Consider the following 22,847-nt stretch of genomic DNA (forward strand, 5'->3'; position numbering starts at 1 on the left):
GCTTATTTCTTACACTTAAATGTAAGAAATTTACTAAATTTAAAGACATTTAAATGTAAGTAGCATTTTATTTTCCAGGCTCCACAGTTTCCTCACCTGATTGAAAAACTTTACCCTAGTCTCACTTCTTGTAAAGAAACTTCTATCACCTAGGGCACATAGGTTATATTATTACAGGTGACAACTGGATGGAGAGTATTTTTTATCTCAAATGCTGTATCTGGTGACTGTTCTTTTTTTTTTTTTTTTGGTGATTGTTCTTTACTGCAAGAATTCTAGAGTAAACCAAACAGGAGCGGGGAGGAAGAAAAGCAGGAAACACATTCTAGAAATGATTAACAGGAAAGAATAAGATCTAGATACTTTTTTTTTCATGTAAGAGAAAACACTGTGGCCCAATGGGTCATACAGGCCAGATAGGGAATGTGGCGGTGATGTGGGTGTTCAGTTGCGTCCAACTCTTTGCAACGCCATGGACTGTAGCCCACCAGGCTCCTCTGTTCATGGGATTTCCCAGGCAAGAATACTGGAGTGGGTTGCCATTTCTTCCTCCAGGGGATGAATGTCCTTGGGTTGAAATTCCAACTCTGCCATAGCCTGTGTAACTTTGGGCAAGTTACTTAGCTTCTCTGTGCTCCAATTTTCTCCTTTTAGGAGAAAGTGAAGTGAAAGTGAAGTCGCTCAGTCGTGTCCGACTCTTTGCGACCCCATGGACTGTAGCCTACGAGGCTCCTCTGTCCATGGGATTCTCCAGGCAATAGTACTGGAGTGGATTGCCATTCCCTTCTCCAGGGGATCTTCCCAACCCAGGGACTGAACCCGGGTCTCCCGCATTGTAGACAGACGCTTTACCGTCTGAGAGCCACCAGGGAATCTCCTAAGACAATAGGGGAATTAAATGAAGAAATACAAGGAAAGAACTTGGAAGAGCACCTAGCACTTGGTAAGTCTTTGCAAAAGATTAGCTTGTACTGAAGCAACGTTAATCTGTGTGAGATACAGTCAGGTCTCAGTTAAAGGATCACCTTTGTATAACATAAGTCTGTAAGTTTTTATCAAGCACGATCTATGTTCCAGTTCCACTGTCTGAATTTCAACAACAAAATGAGGGCTATACTTCTTTATAAATTTACAGTTTTCTTATATGATTGTTTATGCACATACTGTTTTACTTGATTGTACAAGATTATACTTATACCAATTTGTATTCTACTTTCTAATTTAAAGTTATTTCTTACATATGTGTCCACATACAAATGTAGCCTTCATTTGCCATTTTTAGGGATTATAAATTTTCTTCTTTGTATAATCTAGCTTGCTTAGTCCTTGTCTTATTACTGGAAATTTGGGTTGTTTCTAGTTTTTCACTAATACAAATAACTCCTGAATGAACATCTTGAACAAATTACCGTTTTCTTTTGTGTTATTTCCTTGGGGTGTATTCCAGAGGCTGAAATTACTGAGTCAAAGAGCAAGAAAAGTTTTATAGCTCTTATTCCAAGTTATCAAATAGCTTTCAGAAATACTGAGCCCATTTATTATGGTAGCAGCATACCCATACCTCTCCTCACAGAGACCTGCCAACTTTGTTCAATTCACATTTAAAAACTCAAATTAGTTTTCCTTAGTCTGCCGGGCAGGCTTCAGAGAACCTCCTCCCACATTTACCAGTAGCAACTCCAGCAACAGAATTTTCATCGTTGCCTACAAGTAAGGAGACAAGGGAGGGAAGTGAAAGTGCAGTGTTCAGTGTTGGTGGGGGCACTAGATCAGACAGCCTTCCAGGCTTGTTCAAGTCTTTGCCTGGTATGGATTAGCAGAATGACCTTCTGCTAAGGTCAATTCCTCCTTGCCTCAGGACCTCCTGGGGTTGTTGTGAGGAGTTAAGTAGATGATAGATATAAAGCTCTTATCAATAATGAGCTGAAATCTCACCATCTACTCCAATCCAAATGAATAAAATTTGAACTATTTTGTTATTTTAGTTTATACATATAACTGCTATGTCATCATTCATATGCATAGTGGTAAATTTATTGCACATTTAGCATAATGTGATTTGTATATCCTGATATCTTAAAATGTCAACTTCTGGAGACTATCAGCTGTGTTATGTTTGGTGTGATTCCAACACATTTTGCCATATGAGAATTGGTAAGTTATTTGCCTGGGATAAATTAAAAATTAAATGTGGTACATTCATTTCTAGCCCATTTACATCTCTAACATAATTGTGCATAGGATCCTATTGTGTTTCTTAAAAACTCTATACATGCGTATGTTTCAGTGACTGTGCCGTATCATGTAATATTTGATGGTGGCCCCCAGAAAGGTCATCAAGTCCTCTTCCTACAGCCCCTGTCCTCATCCAGTGCAGGAATCTACCTGACAGATGGTTATCCTGGCTCTGCTTAAAAACTTCCCCTTCAATTATTTTAAATCATCATGTTATTTAAAGTTCTTACATAATTGGCAATAATTTGTTCAGTTATGGTCAGGGTTTATATGAACTATAATCTACCACTTGCACATAATTTAATAATTTAAATTACATAGTGACAGATTACTAGTTTGGCACTTCATGTTGCTAGTGCACTTGAAGGTGACTCATACCCAAGAAATGATCAGAATTTCCTGGTTCGCCTCATGATTTCCAGCATATGTTCCTGTTTTTCTGTGATACATATATACTAGCTGATTGAGGTGGTGTGATTAGACTCCTTGCATCCAATTAATTGATCACTGCATTATTCCTGAGTGAGTAAAAGGAGCTGTTACCTTGCAAAATAAAATAACAAAACCTGGATGGGAGCAAATATTTGGGATCTCTCAAGATGTATGGGCACAGCAGAGGAAACCTGGGATATGGAAATAAACATGGGCTCTCATCCGCCCTTCCTAGCTTGTCATTACCTGAGCCCCAAAGGAGCTGTTTATGATGGCATTGTGGAGTGAGGAATATGTCCACTGCAGTTACTTTCCAACAACCATCTTATAAGAAGTTCTTCTCTGGCTTATCTCAGGGTTTCTTTAGCCTGTGATCACTTCTCTCCAGCTTGTAGTTTGGAGTGTTCAGCTACCCTGCTGCTCTTCTTTGTGCCGGCATGTTCAGACACCCTGCAGAGCTGGGATGCAGCCAACTGAGGTAGGCTGTGCTGGGACTGGCCACATTCCAAGAACTTGTTATGGGTGATGCTGCCCTGCCAACTGGTGTTGAGGATGGTGCATGGATGATGCTAATGAGTCTTGCAGAAGCTGGAGTTTTGTTATTTGCAACAGGCCTGAGATAGCCACAGTCAGACAAAGTGAGGATTTCATAAGCTCTTGGTCTTACATTTTTAAATTGTTCCTGGTTTTATGAAGGCTAATGTTTAAGATCCTGGTGAGATATCAAGGGTTCTAAAGGTACTAAAGTTCACGTTAGTGGGGCAGAAGGATGTTGGGGTAACAAATTGGTGGTCCCAGAAGAGTGGAGGCAGCTCACAGATGTTTGTCTTGCATGGAGTTGGTCTGGTATAGAATTGATTTTTTTTTCCAGAAAGCCTTTAGATGTGCCTGTAAGCTCCAATTCTGCCATAATAGACAATCCCCAAATTACTAGTCAGTTTAATCAAATCAACTTAAGGAAGTGAAGATGGACAGGTTTCTTCTGTCATCTTATGAAGAGTTAATTTCTCTATGAAGGTACTTTTCAGAAGTGCTTTTCAAATCGTTATGTTTAAAAAATATTGTTACATGTGTGGCTAGTGGTATTATAACTCTGCTGCTGCTGGTGCTGCTGCTGTTAAATTGCTTCAGTTGTGTCTGACTCTGTGCGACCCCATAGATGGCAGCCCACCAGGCTCTGTCCCTTGCCTTGTCTCCAGGCAAGAACACTGGAGTAGGTTGCCATTTCCTTCTCCAATGCATGAAAGTGAAAAGTGAAAGTGAAGTCACTCAGTTGTGTCCAACTCTTCCTGACCCCATGGACTGCAGCCTACCAGGCTCATCTGTCCATGGGATTTTCCAGGCAAGAGTACTGGAGTGGGGTGCCATTGCCTTTTCCATAACTCTGCTAGGCAGGTTTATGTGTTTTCTTGTAATACTGTGCTATCATTTAGATACCCAAATACTAAACGAGCAGTAGTTCAAACAAACTAATTTGAACATGTGGCCTTTCGGTCCTCATCTCATTTCCCCCTCTTTCCTATCTATGTTCCAATTAAGATAGATTTTCAAAACTGTTGCAATAACATTAGAATTAAAAAATCAGTGTTTAACAAAAGGTTTAAAAAGTTTTAGAATACAGCTCTTTATTTCAAATTATATTTCATTAATAAGATTTCAGTCCTGGAAAAATTTGGATTGAATATCGTAGCTTGTTAATTGTAATGTCTTATCCACATTCAACCTGTTAGTCACTGTACTATTTGCCTTTGAATGTCTATTATCCAGGTCCTATGTGATCACTGTGAAGCTACAGAGCTTCAGAGACCTGTTTTATGTTCTGTGTATTCCCTGGACTAAATCTGACTGAGAATTTCAGCAATAAGCAAGATTTACAAGAAAAAACTATTACTAATAGAGTGCCTGTCAGAACTCTGGTTAAATTTCAAGAAGTTTTTTTCCCATTGGAGAACCATCTCAGACTTTCAGCACTATTCTCTGCCTCGTCCTTAGGCAGGATCTAATAGTGGGGTAAGAACGGGAGTCTGCTTGCCAGGGCCCAGGTTAAGGGTTATTGCTCTAAAAAACTGGTCACTCTGCCCCAGTTTGGACATGTGCTTCCTACTCCCATACCTTTACTTGTATTCTTATCTGACTGCACAAAATTCTTCTCTTCTTCATCCTCTTTCAAGGTTTAAGTCAAATCCTGTCATCTTAAGTAGACACTATTCCAAAAGCGATTATTATTTTTCCTTAATAGTAGTTCCTAATGTTTTATAGTTTAACATTTTTTTTAAGATGACCCCAATGATTGCAGTTGGATTTTAACTAACCATTCATTGAGCAAAGATATAATGACTAAATATTTAGGAACTAAGAAAATCAATGACACGCCGGTTGACAAAATGAAAGGCAAATACCTACATAGTGTATTTTGTATTTCAGATGCAAGTAATGTTTGGTATGTTGGCAGATATACATGTCCCTTGCAAAAATTACAGTGTCTTATGTTGGCTTTTATAACTTCCTGCTTTTTGAGCTTCTCTTTTTCTATTTCTAAGAGTTGCCAAGGAGATGATAAGTGCTTGCCCTTTCTGTTTGTTTCCATATACTTTGCAGAACCTTGTTTGGTAGTTTGCACTTAGCAGGGACCTGAACGAGCAAGATATAAATAAATGAACTAAGTAAGTTACAGGCTGTAACTGTTAAAATGCAGAAATCAGAGGGATTTTGAATGGTCATTAATCCGAACATCATTTTTAATGGCCAAATGATGTTTCACTGTGAAAGAGCTATGCATTCATTCACTATTTATTGAGTCTCTACTTAGTAAATACTACTATGTGTGAGGCACTATTCCAAGTATGGGAGTTTAGTTCAGTTGCTCAATCGTGTCCGACTTTTTGCAACCTCATGAATCGCAGCACGCCAGGCCTCCCTGTCCATCACCAACTCCCGGAGTTCACTCAGACTCATGTCCATCAAGTCAGTGATGCCATCCAGCCATCTCATCCTCGGTCGTCCCCTTCTCCTCCTGCCTCCAATCCCTCTCAGCATCAGAGTCTTTTCCAATGAGTCAGCTCTTCTCATGAGGTGGCCAAAGTACTGGAGTTTCAGCTTTAGCATCACTCCTTCCAAAGATATCCCAGGGTTGATCTCCTTCAGAATGGACTGGTTGGATCTCCTTGCAGTCAAAGGGACTCAAGAGTCTTCTCCAACACCACAGTTCAAAAGCATCAATTCTTCGGCTCTCAGCCTTCTTCACAGTCCAACTCTCACATCCATACATGACCACAGGAAAAACCATAGCCTTGACTAGACGGACCTTAGTCGGCAAAGTAATGTCTCTGCTTTTGAATATACTGTCTAAGTTGGTCATAACTTTTCTTCCAAAGAGTAAGCGTCTTTTAATTTCATGGCTGCAATCACCATCTGCAGTGATTTTGGAGCCCAAAAAATTAAGTCTGACACTGTTTCCACTGTTTCCCATCTATTTCCCAAGAAGCGATGGGACTGGATGCCATGATCTTCGTTTTCTGAATGTTGAGCTTTAAGCCAACTTTTTCGCTCTCCTTTCACTTTCATCAAGAGGCTTTTTAGCTCCACTTCACTTTCTGCCATAGGGGAGGTGTCATCTGCATATCTGAGGTTATTGATATTTCTCCCGGCAATCTTGATTCCAGCTCTTGTTTCTTCCAGTCCAGCGTTTCTCATGATGTACTCTGCATATAAGTTAAATAAGCAGGTTGACAATGTACAGCCTTGACATACTCCTTTTCCTATTTGGAACCAGTCTGTTGTTCCATGTCCTGTTCTAACTGTTGCTTCCTGACCTGCATACAGATTTCTCAAGAGGCACGTCAGGTGGTCTGGTATTCCCATCTCTTTCAGAATTTTCCACAGTTTATTGTGATCCACACAGTCAAAGGCTTTGACATAGTCAATAAAGCAGGAATAGATGTTTTTCCGGAACTCTCTTGTTTTTTCCATGATCCAGTGGATGTTGGCAATTTGATCTCTGGTTCCTCTGCCTTTTCTAAAACCAGCTTGAACATCAGGAAGTTCACGGTTCACGTATTGCTGGTCTGGCTTGGAGAATTTTGAGCATTACTTTACTAGCATGTGAGATGAGTGCAGACAGACAATAAACAGAGTAAATATGTGAGTCTATAACTTAAAGTAGTGATTAGAAATATAATTCTTATAATTTAGGTAATTCAACCATTTATTTCTGTAACTTTTATTCTTACAACTGCGCTTAATTATGTTTAGGTAAGATTAAAATGTTTGCAGTACAATAGAATCTTTCACTAGGCTGGAGCAAGATTTGAGCCAAAGCTTTCTCTTCAGTACCTATGTTAACCTGTGATGGACTCCTCAACTGAATCTCTTCCCTCTAAACTTCAGAAGTTCACACAAGATGTGTGTCCCTCTAGGCTGCCTTAATACTTGAAGTACAAAAAGTGTGGTCCATTATGTTCACCTCAGATATCTTGGTACTGCATCTTCTCATGGGTATCGAGCCGTAAGCACAGTATCAGTTTACCATCACCTGAACTGGAGAAGTTAACGAGACGTGATGATCTTGACCTGACATGGTCAGGCTGCTGACATGTAGTGCTGGACAGACATGACTCTGGGGCATATGGGAGGAAAAGGTGGAGGGCTGAGAGGAGTTCAGGCTATTCTGATTTTCAGAGACCAGTATGTCCATGGGTTTTAATATTTGGCAGGTTATGAAACAGTCTTATAATGAAGTCACTTCTAAAAGTGCAAAATGACAACAACAAAAAAACTGTCTCATAAACTGTATCTCAGATTTATACAGGGCTTAGATAAGGGAGAGTGATATGCAATCACAGATTGGAAATAAATAAGCACTTGTTGGAAAGAAGAATGATTATTAAAGAACTAGAACAGGGTATTGTGGATTCTTGTTTACTGGAGATTTCAAATTAAGACAGATAATATCTTCTTTGAATAAGTAGTGTTTTGTTGTCTGAATAGAAGAACAAGGTTACTTTTTTCACCTTCGAATGATGAAATACTTAAATTGGAATTTGAAAACTTAAGTCAAATTCTTTTAAATTAAAAGTAGACTATAATTCCAAATGACTACCTTTGATCTGAGCATATTTGTCTTTCTTGGTTTATTTCCCTTTCCTTTCATGATAATATTATTTTCTAATTATAAAAATAATACAAACTTATTACATTTTTAAATAAAAAATGAAAAAAATAAAATCACTTGTCATCCTAATTTGCAGAGAGAATATTGTTAATATTCTTGATGTATTTCCTTATATTTCTTTATTTTTACTTACAAATAAAGCATTATAAATTATGCATGACATTTTATCGTGCTTTGATTTTTCAAGGCACAATTCCTACATGTGCATTATCTTCTATCATGTAATTATGCAATGATTTATTAATCATCCCTCAGCATTTAAGTTTTTTCCAAAATCATGTTATAATAAAATTATAATTAATGAACTTTTTATAAATAAATCTAGGACTTCATCTTAGGATAGCTACATTAAATTGCTATTTTGTAGGTCAAAAACATTTACAGTTTCCTACGGTTCAAATTTAGGATTACTGGTTCAGGTAGTTTTTTGTTTTTCTTTTTTAAGTGTGAGTTTTTTTTAAATTGAAGCATATTTAATCTATAATATGTTAGTTTCAGGTGTACATCATAGTGATTCAATGTGTTTTTAATAGATGATACTCCATTTAAAGTTATTACAAAAATAATGGCTATATTTCCCTGTGCTGTACAATATATCCTTGCGGCTTATTTATTCCATAATGGTAGTTTGTATCTCTCAGTCTCAAGCCCCTGTCTTGCCCCTTCCCCCTTTCTCCTCCCCCTGGCAACCACTAGTTCTCTATATCTGTGAGTTGGTTTCTGTTTTGTTATAGCTTCCCTGGTGGCTCAGAGGTTAAAGTGTCTCCCTGCAATGCGGAAGACCTGGGTTTGATCCCAGGGTTGGGAAGATCCCCTGGAGAAGGAAATGGCAACCCACTCCAGTATTCTTGCCTTGAGAATCCCATGGATGGAGGAGCCTGGTGGGTTACAGTCCACGGGGTTGCAAAGAGTCGGACACGACTGAGCGACTTCACTTTCACTATTTTATTTTTTGGATTTCATAAATTAGTGATATATAGAGTATTTGTATTTCTTTGTCTGCTTATTTCACTAAGAATAATTCCCTCTAGGTCCATCCATATTGTTGCAAATGGCAGAATTTCATTCTTTTTTATGGTTAATGTACTGCATCTTCTTTATCCATTTATCTGTTGATGAACAGCTAGCTTGTTTTCATGTCTTGGCTATTATAAATAATGCTCCTATGAACATTTGAGTGCATGTATCTTTTTGAATTATTGTTTTCATTTTCTTTGCATACATATCAAGCAGTAGAATTGCTGGGTCATACAGTAGTTCTATAGTTTTTTTGAGGAGGAAACTTCATAGTGTTCCACAGTGGCTGCCCCAGTTTATAGTCCTACCAACAGTGTACTGGACTTTCCTTTTCTCTACATCCCAACCAACATTTGTTATTTGTTATTTGTGGTCTTTCTAGTGATGACCATTCTGACAGATGTGGGTAGTATCTTGCATTTCTCTGATGATTAATGATGTTGAGCATTTTTTCATGCACTTGTAGGCCATTTGTATGTCTTCTTTGGAAATTTTTCTTTTCAGGTCTTCTACCCATTTTTATTAATAAATCAGGTTATTTGTTTTGTTTTGTTTTTTTTTGATATAGAGTTGTGTGAGCTGTTTGTATATTTGGATATTAACCCGTTATCAGTCATATCACTCGCAAATATTTCCTTCCATTCAGTAGTTTTTCTTTTTCATTTTGTTGATGGTTTTCTTTGCTGTGCAAAAACTTAAATTTTAAATAGGTCACATTTGTTTTTTGCCTTTGTTTCTTTTGAACATTAATTTTTAATAAAAACCTTATTGGGATGTAATTCATATACCACACAATTCATCCATTTAAAGTGCTCAATTCAATGGCTTTTAGTATATTTGCAGAGATCTGTGACTATCACCACATTCAAATGTAGGATGCCTTAATCAACCCCAAAGCAACCCCATGTCCATTCATGGTCACTTTCCATTTGCTGCAAGCTCTTTTAGTCTTAGGCTACTGACAGTCTACTTTCTGTTTCTATGGGTTTGCCAATTTGGGGCAATTTATGTAAATTGAACCACGCAATGTGTGGTCCTTTCTGGCTGGTTTCATTCACTTAGCGTAATGATATCAAGATTCATCCATGTTGTAGCATTTATCTGTACTATTAGTATTTCTTTTTGTGCCGAAATAATGCTCCATTGTATGAACATACCACATTTTATTTGTCCATTCATCAGTTGATGAATGTTTGAGTTGTTTCCACTTCTTGACTGTTATGAATAATGCTGCTGTGAACACTCACATACAAGTTTTTGTGTGAACATATGTTTTCATTTTTCTTGGAGACAAATCTAGGAAGAGAATTGCTGGGCCATATGGTAACCCTAATGTTTAACCTTCTGAGGAATTACCAGACACTTTCCCAAACTGGCAGCATTATTTTACATTTCCACCAGCAATGTATGAGTATTCCAATTTCTCCAGATCCTTGGCAATACTCAAAATAAATTCATTTATTTTAATTGGAGGACAATTACTTTACATGTTGTGATTGTTTTTGCCATACATCGACATGAATTAGGCACAGGTGCACTGTGAACCTGAACCCTGCTTCGACCTCCCACTCACCCCATCCCTCTGGGTTGTCCCAGAGCAACGATTTTGAGTGCCCTGCTTCATGCACTGAACTTGCACTGCGCGTCTATTTTATTTTATATATGGTTATATCTACTACTGCAGGCAGGAATCCCTTAGAAGAGATGGAGCAGCCATCATGGTCAACAAAAGAGTCCGAAATGCAGTACTTGGATGCAATCTCAAAAATGATAGAATGATCTCTGTCTCCAAGGCAAACCATTCAGTATCACAGTAACCCAAGTCTATGCCCCGACCAGTAACACTGAAGAAGCTGAAGTTGAACAGTTCTATGAAGACCTACAAGACCATTTAGAACTAACACCCAAAAAAGATATCCTTTTCATTATAGGGGACTGGAATGCAAAAGTAGGAAGTCAAGAAACACCTGGAGTAACAGGCAAATTTGGCCTTGGAATGCGGAATGAAGCAGGGCAAAGGAAAATAGAGTTTTGCCAAGAGAACGTACTGGTCATAGCAAACACCCTCTTCCAACAACATAAGATATGACTCTACACATGGACATCACCAGATGGTCAACACTGAAATCAGATTGATAATTTTCTTTGCAGCCAAAGATGGAGAAACTCTATACAGTCAACAGAAACAAGACCGGGAGCTGACTGTGGCTCAGATCATGAACTCCTTATTGCCAAATTCAGACTTAAATTGAAGAAAATAGGGAAAACCACTAGACCATTCAGATATGACCGAATCCTGTATGATTATACAGTGAAAGTGAGAAGTAGATTTAAGGGACTAGATCTGATAGATAGAGTGCCTGATGAACTATGGACTGAGGTTCCTGACATTGTACAGGAGACAGGGATCAAAACCATCCCCATGGAAAAGAAATGCAAAAAAGCAAAATGGCTGTCTGGGGAGGCCTTACAAATAGCTGTGAAAAGAAGAGAGGCGAAAAGCAAAGGAGAAAAGGAAAGATATAAGCATCTGAATGCAGAGTTCCAAAGAATAGCAAGAAGAGATAAGAAAGCCTTCTTCAGCGATCAATGCAAAGAAATAGAGGAAAAGAACAGAATGGGAGAGACTAGAGATCTCTTCAAGAAAATTAGAGATACCAAAGGAACATTTCATGCAAAGATGGGCTCAATAAAGGACAGAAATGGTATGGACCTAACAGAAGCAGAAGATATTAAGAAGAGGTGGCAAGAATACACAGAAGAACTGTACAAAAAAGATCTTCATGACAGAGATAATCATGATGGTATGATCACTCACCTAGAGCCAGACATTCTGGAATGTGAAGTCAAGTGGGCCTTAGGAAGCATCACTACGAACAAAGCTAGTGGAGGTGATGGAATTCCAGTTGAGCTATTTCAAATCCTGAAAGATGATGCTGTGAAAGTGCTGCACTCAATATGCCCACAAATTTGGAAAACTCAGCAGTGGCCACAGGACTGGAAAAGGTCATTTTTCATTCCAATCCCAAAGAAAGGCAATGCCAAAGAATGCTCAAACTACTGCACAATTGTACTCATCTCACATGCTAGTAAATTAATGTTCAAAATTCTCCAAGCCAGGCTTCAGCAATATGTGAACCGTGAACTTCCAGATGTTCAAGATGTTTTTAGAATAGGCAGAGGAACCAGAGATCAAATTGCCAATATCTGCTGGATCATGGAAAAAGCAAGAGAGTTCCAGAAAAACATCTATTTCTGCTTTATTGATTATGCCAAAGCCTTTGACTGTATGGACCACAATAAACTGTGCAAAATTCTGAAAGAGATGGGAATCCCAGACCACCTGACCTGCCTCTTGAGAAACCTATATGCAGGTCAGGAAGCAACAGTTAGAACAGGACATGGAACAACAGACTGGTTCCTAATAGGAAAAGGAGTACGTCAAGGCTGTATATTGTCACCCTGCTTATTTAACTTCTATGCAGAGTACATCATGAGAAATGCTGGGCTGGAAGAAGCAGAAGCTGGAATCAAGATTGCCGGGAGAAATATCAATAACCTCAGATATGCAGATGACACCACCCTTATGGCAGAAAGTGAAGAGGAACTAAAATGCCTCTTGATGAGAGTGAAAGAAGAGAGTGAAAAAGTTGGCTTAAAGTTCAACATTCAGAAAACGAAGATCATGGCATCTGGTCCCATCACTTCATGGGAAATAGATGGGAAAACAGTGGAAACAGTGTTAAACTTTATTTTTTTGAGCTCCAAAACCACTGCAGTTGGTGACTGCAGCCATGAAATTAAAAGACACTTACTCCTTGGAAGGAAAGTTATGACCAACCTAGATAGCATATTCAAAAGCAGAGACATTACTTTGCCGACTAAGGTCTGTCTAGTCAAGGCTATGGTTTTTCCTGTGGTCATGTATGGATGTGAGAGTTGGACTGTGAAGAAGGGCTGAGTGCTGAAGAATTGATGCTTTTGAACTGTGGTGTTGGAGAAGACTCTTGAGAGTCCCTGGACTGCAAGGAGATCCAACCAGTCCATTCTGAAGGAGATCAACCCTGGGATTTCTTTGGAGGGAATGATGCTGAAGCTGAAACTGCAGTACTTTGGCCACCTCATGCGAAGAGTTGACTCATTGGAAAAGACTCTGATGCTGGGAGGGATTGGGGGCAGTAGGAGAAGGGGATGACCGATGATGGGATGGCTGGATGGCATCACGGACTTGATGGACGTGAGTCTGAGTGAACTCCTGGAGTTGGTGATGGACAGGGATGCCTGGAGTGCTGTGATTCCTGGGGTCGCAAAGAGTCAGACACTACTGAGTGACTGAACTGAACTGAACTGAACTGATACTTTTTGATGGTGGCCATTCTGAACAGCGTGAGATGGAACTCATTATTTTTTTTTATTTGCATTTCTCTAATAATGAGTGATGTTGAGCGTCTTTTCATGTGTTTATTAGCCATCTGTATGTCTTCTTTGGAGAAATGTCTGGTTCTTTTGCCCACTTTTTGATTGGGTGGTTCATTTTTCTGGTATTGAGCTGCATGAGCTGCTTGTATATTTTGGAGATTGACTGTCAGTTTTTTCGTGTGCTATTATTTTCTCCCATTCTGAAGGTTGCCTTTTCAACTTGCTTATAGTTTCCTTCATTTTGCAAAAGCTTTTGAGTTTAATTGGATCCCATTTGTTTATTTTCGTTTTTATTTCCATTACTCTGGGAGGTGGATCACAGAGGAGCTTGCTGTGGTTTATGTCAGAGTGTTCTGCCTATGTTTTCCTCTAAGAGTTTTATAGTTTCTGATCTTACATTTAGGTCTTTCATCCATTTTGAGTTTATTTTCGTGTATGATATTAGAAAGTGTTCTAGTTTCCTTCTTTTATGTGTGGTTGACCAGTTTTCTAGCACCTGTCATTTTGATTTTAGTCATTTTACTGGGGATAAACTAGTGTTTCATTGTGGTTTTGATTTGCCTTGTCCTGATGGCTGATGTTGAGGATCTTTTCATGTGCTCGTTTGTAGAACATTTTTTTTTAATATTCTTGATAAATTTCACCCATTTCCCCCCAGAAAATTGTATTAATATATAATGCCAGCAGCAGTATATCAACTCACTGAAACTTCACCAGCTTCAATATTATAATTTTTAAAAATTGCATTCCTTTGCTTTCTGATTTCACTTTATTTCCACTTCTTTGATTTATTCTGTGTGTGCACGTATTTCACAAGACTTAATTAGCCATTGGTCTAAGTGAACATGTGTCTTTAACTAAAAGAAAGGCTATCATAAAGCAAACTGACCTAAGCCAATTTGATCACACACAACTACTAGTTTATTTTTAATAGCTTTTAAATACATCATAATAGCTGCCCCAAAGCTTGCAGTTGATAGAAGATGACTGCTTTCCTACAACTTTGCTGCTTGTTTCTAATGAAAGCAGGTCTCAGACCAAAATCTGCTACATAGAAAGACATTTATCTAACAAAATGTATTGGCAAGTTGGGTCAAATATTGTCTATACCCTATTTAGTAAGTTTCATGAAATCCAAGCTCTCTTTGTTTTAGGTGATCTAAATACCACTGGCACTGTGTCAGAAGCAGAATCTGGTAGCTCTGGTGGTGGGCATCAGGCAGCCAGACCCTTTAACCCAGTGGCAGGATTGGACAGCCTCAGAGTCTGTCCCTAAGAATACATCACCTTTGGAATTTGCTAGATTTTTACATGTTATTAATACAAGTGTTGAAGGGTCTCTAGAATATTGTTACCAATATACGTATTTTGAATACTACTAGTTTCATAATTAGAGTCCATATCTAATACCCATTGTGCTGATTAACAAGCTACTAATTTCACCAGTGAAAGTCCATTTCTAACGCTGGTAAAAGACCCGCACTATTTTTGTTTTGTTTTGTAAATTAATTTATTTATTTTAATTGGAGGCTAATTACTTAACAGTATTTTAGGGGGTTTTGCCATACATTCACATGAATCAGCCATGAGCGTACATGTGTCCCCCATCCTGACCCTTCCTTCCACCTCCCTCCCCATCCCATCCCTCAGGGTCATCCCAGTGCACCAGTCCTGAGCATCCTGTCTCAAGCATCGAACCTGGACTGGTGATCTGTTTTTCACATATGGTAATATACATGTTTCAGTGCTATTCCCTCAGTTCATCCCACCCGCACTATTGATGGTAGGTAAAGATCTCTAGAGGGGCTTCCCTGATGGCTCAGTGGTGAGGAATCTGCCAGCCAGTGCAGGAGACATGGGTCCCTGAATCATTCCGGAAGATCCCCTGGAGAAGGAAATGGCCACCCACTCCAGTATACTTGCTGGGGAAATGTCATGGACAGAGGAGCTTGGCAGGCTACAATCCATGGGCTCACAAAAGAGTCAGAAATAACTTAGCAACTAAACAACAACAGAGATCTCTGGAGCACTTTTGGTAACCACATTTGAGTATGGTTTTTTGATTATTCCTGAAGCGTAAATTCTTGAAAGGGCAACTGTCTCATAGCATTTTAAACCTAGTCTGCTCTACATGCACACATAGTTTCACACTATCTTTGCTAAAGAACTTAAGGCAAATTATAGTCCTTAAAAGAGCATGCATTGTCTCTCAGTGTTTGGTTTTCTTAAAGAAGACAATAACAGAAACTATTTATTAAGTGCCTACTCTGTGATATATGGTTTGTATTCACTATCTCATTTAATCTGCAGCAAACCTTTGGGTAATTATTATTACTGTCATTTTATGGACGGCTTCCCTGATAGCTCAGTTGGCAAAGAATCTGCCTGCAATGCAGGAGACCCCTGTTCGATTCCTAAGTCGGGAAGATCTGCTGGAGAAGGGGTCGGCTACCCACTCCAGTATTCTTGGGCTTCCCTTGTGGCTCAGATGGTGAAGAATCCACCTGCAATGTGGGAGACCTGGGTTTGATCCCTGGGTTGGGAAGATCCCCTGAAGAAGGAAAAGGCTACCTACTCCAGTACTGTGGCCTGGAAAATTCCATGGACTATATAGTCCATGGGGTTGCAAAGAGTTGGATGCGACTTTCACTTCCACTTTTTATGGATGGGAAAACTGACTGTGAGAGATTTTAATAATGTGTCCAGGATCACCTGACTTGTGTGCATGCCCACGTGGCATGTGGAGATTCTTGGTGGGTGGTCTTTGTTTTCTTATTGTGTCATCTTCACTTCAGAGACTCATAAACACACAGATTGTGCTATATCTGATGCATGTGTAGGGATGTTTAATAAATTTGAGATTCTGCATACTTAATACACTTGGAGGAGAGTGTGTTATTGAGTGAAACATTCTAAATTACATTGCCTTGTGGCATTTTAGCTTTTCATGAATACCTGAAACAAAGTTTGAGCTTTATGTCTGTAAGAAATATAGAAAACTAACAAGCTAAGAGTTATAAGAATTATTATTATTATTTTAATGATTACTTTGAATACATTCAACTCTGAAGTAGATAATATTTTCCTTTTATCCCATTTTTATGTTTTCACTGACAAATAACAAAACATTTTAAGGTTAAGGGTTTTAATGTATTTCTCCCCCACCCCAAGGATGAAAAGGAGCTGAGGATCAGTTCTCATGCTTTAAAAAAAGTTGTGCTTCAAGCCAGAATTTGCAAATACAGTAGTGTTCAGTTTCAGTGAGCAGAGAAGTGAGGTGTTCCAGAGTAAATTACCCTGCAGCCTACTTTAGAGGGTTTTTTCTATGTTTAGCAAAATTATGGCATATTCTGTTTAAAGAAGCTACGTTGTATTCCTTGTTGGAAAATTTCAAATAGAAAATGACTTTGTAGCATACTCCATGGTTTTTAACAGTGTATTTTGATTTTTAAAATATACCTGGCTGTTTATTTTTTTCTTTTTCTTCTTTTCTGTATTGGAGGTGGAAATGAAGCCATTTCTTTTTGTCATTTTCCATTATTTCCTTTTATTTCTCCCACATGCACCCTGGATAATATCCTGGCTAGATATGATTACAGGCTATTTTCCCTGGCAGATTCTGATTCCATTGCCAATCAACAGTGTTAAGGAGCATTGCCCCCACCCCCTTCATATTCTGCATACTCCATTTAGAAATGAGAAAAAAATCTCAAAGGTAAGCACTGCTGTATTACAAAAGCAGGCAGCAAAGTACCCCCTGGGAGGCCCCAGGTGGGAGTGAGAGCATGTTAAGAGCAGGGGAAAGTAATGAACAATTTTGAAAAATGAGGTTATATAAGTTAGAGCTGCCCAGAGATGCTCTGAAGGTCTATTAGACACAATTCTCGAAAAGGGGTTTAAATGAACTAAAATGCAATAATGAAACTCTCTCACTGGAGAGAATTTAAAATGATTCCTCAGTAGAATTAATTGACACCATCAAAAGGCCAAAACATGCTTTGTCTGTCTGAAAAATGTGTTTGGTGTTTTGGAAGACTTACTTGTCTGTAGCGTATACTGAGTGACTGGGAAATCAATACCCTTTCTTTAAAGGTGCCACCCAGGGTTTAATAACATTCTGTAATTGTACACCCCATAGCATCTGAGAAGTCTTAACTCCATCTTCAGTGCTTGGTGATTTGGTTAATTTCATTTCCAAAAACATATCTGTTTTTTTTTTTTTTTTTCTGTCTCTTAAAAAAAAAGTGTTTCTGAGTAATTTTACAGATCCTTTCATACTGGCTCAATTTTGTCACAATTTTCCAGTGGTTTTTTTTGTTTGTTTGTTTGTTTGTTTGTTTAATATAATTGAAGTTTCTTTTAGGTATTTTGTATACATTTCTACTTTCAAATACAGGATGAGTCTTCAAAATAAGCCTTGAATTATTCTCCCCCATCATGAAGTCAGAGAATCACAACCCTTGAGGAACCTTTAAGTGTCCATTGCTCCTTTTCAATGTTTAACTAAATGTATTTTAAAGTCTCAATTTAGTAGTTTGACATGATACCCTCATACGTTGGGTAATCATGGAACATGATGGAGGGTTTGCAGTTCCTATTCTTTTAACCTGTGAGACAGGGTGACAGGATTTATTGTCTTCTTAAGCCTGAAGGCAAATTCATTTTGCTGTAGATCCAAAATGCCAGTTGTTTTAAGATTTGATCCCAATGTTTATGACTTATTACCATGGATGTTTCCATTGTTTTACAAATTAAGGACCCATCCAGTTATGAACAAGAAGACTGTACAAATCATGGCAAACTTATGATCTACGCATGAATTTCTTAAGTAAAAGAAAACTGGAAACTAAACTACTTATTTCTTTCTTGCCTTCAGATTGTTGCCAGGGGGAAAATTATGCACAGATCATTGGGTTAAACAAGGATTATTTTTCCCCCTGCCATACACAAAGCAATAAGTTATTCTCCTTCTTGAAATTACATCTTCTCTAGGATCAGTATGTAAAACACAGTTCCATTTGTGCTGGAAGTACAAGGTCACAGCCATTCACTTGGAAGATGATCCTTCACAGATATTCCCAGAAAAATACTTTGGAGAAATACTCTCTGCCCTTCATGGTTCAATGATATAAAATGTTTGTACTGCACTTGTTATGGGCTCTAAAGGCAGAGAGCTTATCCAACAGACAGACCTGTGTGTCTGGTGCTATATTTAGAAAGATAGTCATCGACTGGAAGATGGTAGAATACATGCCAGGTATATAGTTTGTTACATTTACTATCTTAGAAAGCATCAGTCATTATAATAATATCAGAATTTATATTTACAGAAACTGTAATCTTCACCCATGTATTAACTCATATGATTCTGTCAGTATTCTTGTGAGATAAGTAAGGTTACTGTGAAACTTTTTATTATAGTTGAGGTAACTGAAGCTTGTCTTGTCTAGTAAGAAGTTAATAGTGGAGTTGGGAGGTCAGTGTTCTTTCCTCACCTTTTGCCTGGCTTGTCATTTTTTTGTAAACAGCAAATTGAGTATTCCTACTACTAAGAAAGGGCTTCCCCCATAGCTCAGTCGGTAAAGAATCTGCCTGCAGTGCAGGAAACCTGAGTTCAATTCCTGGGTTGGGAAGATCCCCTGGAGAAGGAAATGGCAAACCACTCCAGTGTTCTTGCCTAGAGAATCCCATGGATAGAGGAGCCTGGCAGGCTATAGTCCGTGGGGTTGCAAGAGTCGGACACAACTTAGACACTAAACCGCCATCACCACTACTAAGAAAGAGGAGAACTCAAAGAAAAAGAGTACAAATGGGTTAATTGTAGCAGTGGTGCCATTTCATATGCCAGAATATACCACTTACCAATCAGTAGGAAAGGGAAAATCATAACAATGAAATCAGTTTTTCACGTAAGATGTGCAATGAGCTTGTTAAAAAGATAAAGGTGACATAAGAATCTTCCCTGGTACATTCTTACTGGAAAATAGTTAAGAACCATCTGCTCTGAGTGTATGAAAATCACAGAAAGTAAAGATACCTCAGAAATTGTTTTTGTTTGAACTCTTATTTTACAACTTAAAAAAGAAAACGTGAGAAATTTGAAATGATTTGCCCAGATCACACAACTGAAAACAGTAGAGCTAGGAGCTGACTCTGTCTTGAAACTCCAGTGTTCCTGGGCCTTACTCTGTACCTTGCAAATGTTCAGCTGCCTATAGGCAGAGGGTCAGACAACAGTGGTGTTCGCATTCAACTCTGGTTCTTTTGTCAGCAGCATCCCATGGTGTAGCCCCATTTTTATAGGTAGGAATTTCCTGGTTGACAAGTGTCTGGAGCAACAATTAGCAAGTCAGTGGAGGTGGCTCAGTGGTAAAGAATTTGCCTGCCAGTGCTGGAGATGCAGGAGATGTGGGTTCTATTCCAGGGTCAGGAAAATCCCCTGAAGGAGGGCATGGCAACCCACTCCAGTATTCTTGCCTGGAGATTTCCATCGACAGAGGATCCTGGTGGGATACAGTCTCAAAAAGTTGGACATGACTGAGTGGCTGAGCATGCAGGCATGCACAAATGTACACACAGTATGTCTCCCAAGTACTTCCGTGCCTGTCTTCTCACAGATGTTGGAACCTACAGTGTTTCTGCTTGCACAATAAAAAGAGTTTGTGAAGAATCTGTATTTCAGCCACAGAGGCTGAAAATGAAAAGAAGGAACTAAGAAAAGAAATCTCTATTCTGTAGTCAATATTGAAGTAAATTACATATTGTCATGTTCTATGAGTCACTCTTGCTGAAATTATGTTAAAATGTTCAGGGGAGATTCTAGGCTGGCATATTTCTGATGTTTTTAAGCTGATATTTGGATAGATCAAGGTTGGATCATGTCAAACCGAGAATTCTTGAAAAACTGTTATGGGAATCATAGCTTGCTTGCCTCAAAAAGTTTGAAATAGAGCTACAACTATTTAATTGTCTACTGGTGATTGTTGATTTTTGATGGTTAGCATGATGTATTTAAGAATAAAATGAACCATTGGAATAAAGTGGGCTTCCCTGATGACTCAGCAGGTAAAGAATCCTGTAGTGTAAGAGATGCAGGTTAGATCCCTGGGTGAGGAAGATCTCCTAGAGGAGGAAATGGCAACCCACTCCAGGATTCTTGCCTGAAAAGTCCCATGGACAGAGGGACCTGGTGGGCTACAGTCCAAAGGGTTACAGAAATACAACATGACTGAGCATGCAGAGATGCTGACAAGATGATTGGAATCAAGCTCTATACAAATGTACTCTTAAGAACCATGCGAAGTAAAAATTTTGGTAGAAATAGGTTAAGAGTAAGTAGGAGGCAGATTTTTATTGAAGAGGCAAATAGTATGAATGATAGGAATATTTTAGTAATTTCTCTTTATCAACTGTCTATACAGAGCATTTCAATTCAGGTGTTTTTGATGCAGGCATTTTGACAGAATTATAGCCAGCAGACACCCTGGCATCTAGTTCTGCCTTAATCCCCTTCCCAATTCTGGGAAATTTTTACTTTCCACTTTATTAATTTATTTGTTGTTTGGAAGCTTTTAAGCTTCAGGTTTATATTGCTTTTATTTCTGGTTTGAATCCCATTTGGTCGTGTATTAGAGTTTTGTTATATTGCTGGATTCAGTTGACACTTGGTAAATGAGATTGAGCTCTAACTTTTTCTCTACTAGTTTTATTGAGATAATGTTAGGCATATTATTTTGGAATTAAGAAAAAAGCAGTAAATATTGTTTAGTCTACTATAATTGGAAAGCCTCCAAAGGGTATCAGATACTCCCCCTAAAACATTTCTATAGGTGAGTTTTATTATAAGTGTAAATATGTTATTTAGAGAAGAGTTAGAAATTTAATTAAGGTCTCATACCATCTGAAGCTGAGAATAAGAGATTTCATTATGGTCCAAGTATCCTCCCTTCCCCGTGGCCCCCAGTATATACCAAATTAAAAAAGAAACACAGGATACTTACAGGGAGAAAATAACACTTTTGCTTTAGATAGATGTCTTGCAGCATTTTAAAACTCAAGCCTTCATAAGCATTTACAAGAAAGTTTGTTTTATAGAAACATTAACCGATATGTCCATTTCCAAATAAAAACCTGTATTTTGAACATTTTTTCAAACTATTCCCCCAGGAACTTATAACTGAAACTTTCTGCTGCAAATTTTTTAAATAAAAAGAACAAATTCTGTTATTGATCAACATCATTATTTAAAAGGCAAATGTAAATTGAATGTCACAATTGTGACACTAAAGGTGGAATTCAATGTCTGAGATGCAGAAAATTCAAGATACAAGTGAATTCTTGTTGTCGAAGCAGTTATTTGATTGGAAGAATTGATGTTTCCTTCTGAGGTGTGTGCATGAGTTCTAACCATACGTAGCTTGTACAAGTGAAACCGAGTCGGCATGGAAGACTTTCTGCCTTCCATTTCTTGTAGGCAAGACTCCAGCCATTATAACCTTCCATGAGTTCCAAGGGGTGATTGGAACAGTTGCTTATCAATGGAGGAGCAGTCAAGAAATCACTTGAGGCAAGATTAAAGGGACCAGAGAAGTTCATCAAGGTTAGGGGACCTGAGATGAGACTAAGGGAGCGCAAGCCTTGCTCACACCCCAGTCTTGCCAGAGATCTCAACTTTGACCCACTGTTATAAAAACTTTCATCAAGTTCATTGGAGTTGAGAGACATAGTTTTTGAGGCAGAAGCTGAGTCAGTGTGTCTCCCTTTACCTGGCAAAACAAATAAAGCTATCCTTTTCTGCTTCACCCCAATTCGGCACCGGTGTACAGACAGGCTGAGCTTTCACTAACACTGGGTTAAGGCTACTCCCATCCCCACCTATTTCTTTGGTGCTAGGGTGAGGTTTACCAGACAAAGAATGTCAGGTTTTGCCTATGGTTAATACGTGCATGTATGCTTAGTTGCTTCCGTTGTGTCTGACTCTTTGCGACCCTATGGACTGAAGCCTGCCAGGCTCCTCTGTCCATGAGAGTCTCCAGGCAAGAATATCAGAGTGGGTGAACATGCTCTCCTCCAGGGGATCTTCCTGACCCAAGATTGAACCCGAGTCTCCTGCGTCTTCTGCATTGCAGGTGAATTCTTGACTTCTGAGCCACTGGGGAAGTCCATTATTTAATACATATATGTATCAAATATGTATACTATATATATTATTTGATACAAATATAGACTATGTATATTTTAAAGCTGAAAGTGTAGCAGTGGATGTTTTGTTGTCATTATCGTCACTACGTTGTGTCTGACTCTTTGTGACCCCATGGACTTTAGTCTGCCAAGTTTCTTTGTCCATGGGATTTCGCAGGTGAGAATACTGGAGTGGGTTGCCATTTCCTTCTCCAGGGAATCTTCCCATCCTAGGGATCAAGTCCACAACTCCTGCATTGGCAGACGGATTCTTTACCACTGAGCCACCAGCAAGACCCAGTGTATGTTTTAGGTTGAATCAAAATTCCCTCTCTCCATCCTCCTACCCTCCCTCTTTTCTCCATTTCATTCCTTAAAGGATTTGAGATAACTG

General features: G+C 38.7%; 1 protein-coding gene across 3 annotated transcripts in view; it reads left to right on the forward strand.

Annotated features, from left to right (window-relative positions):
• Positions 1-22,847, forward strand: part of PDE11A (phosphodiesterase 11A) — a 462,517-nt gene that overhangs the window by 97,249 nt on the left and 342,421 nt on the right. Inside the window, exons 1-2 of one of the 3 annotated variants that reach the window (XM_060409727.1) lie at positions 658-943; positions 3,056-3,145. The exons of the other annotated variants lie outside the window; for them this stretch is intronic. Of the exons in view, the coding sequence (XP_060265710.1) occupies positions 3,131-3,145 (15 nt within the window). The 5' untranslated portion in view covers positions 658-943; positions 3,056-3,130. Of the gene's footprint in view, positions 1-657; positions 944-3,055; positions 3,146-22,847 lie in introns of those variants that run through there. 3 annotated transcript variants of the gene reach the window in all.

The sequence above is a fragment of the Ovis aries genome, chromosome 2, assembly GCF_016772045.2.
Source record: "Ovis aries strain OAR_USU_Benz2616 breed Rambouillet chromosome 2, ARS-UI_Ramb_v3.0, whole genome shotgun sequence".
NCBI lineage: Eukaryota > Metazoa > Chordata > Mammalia > Artiodactyla > Bovidae > Ovis > Ovis aries.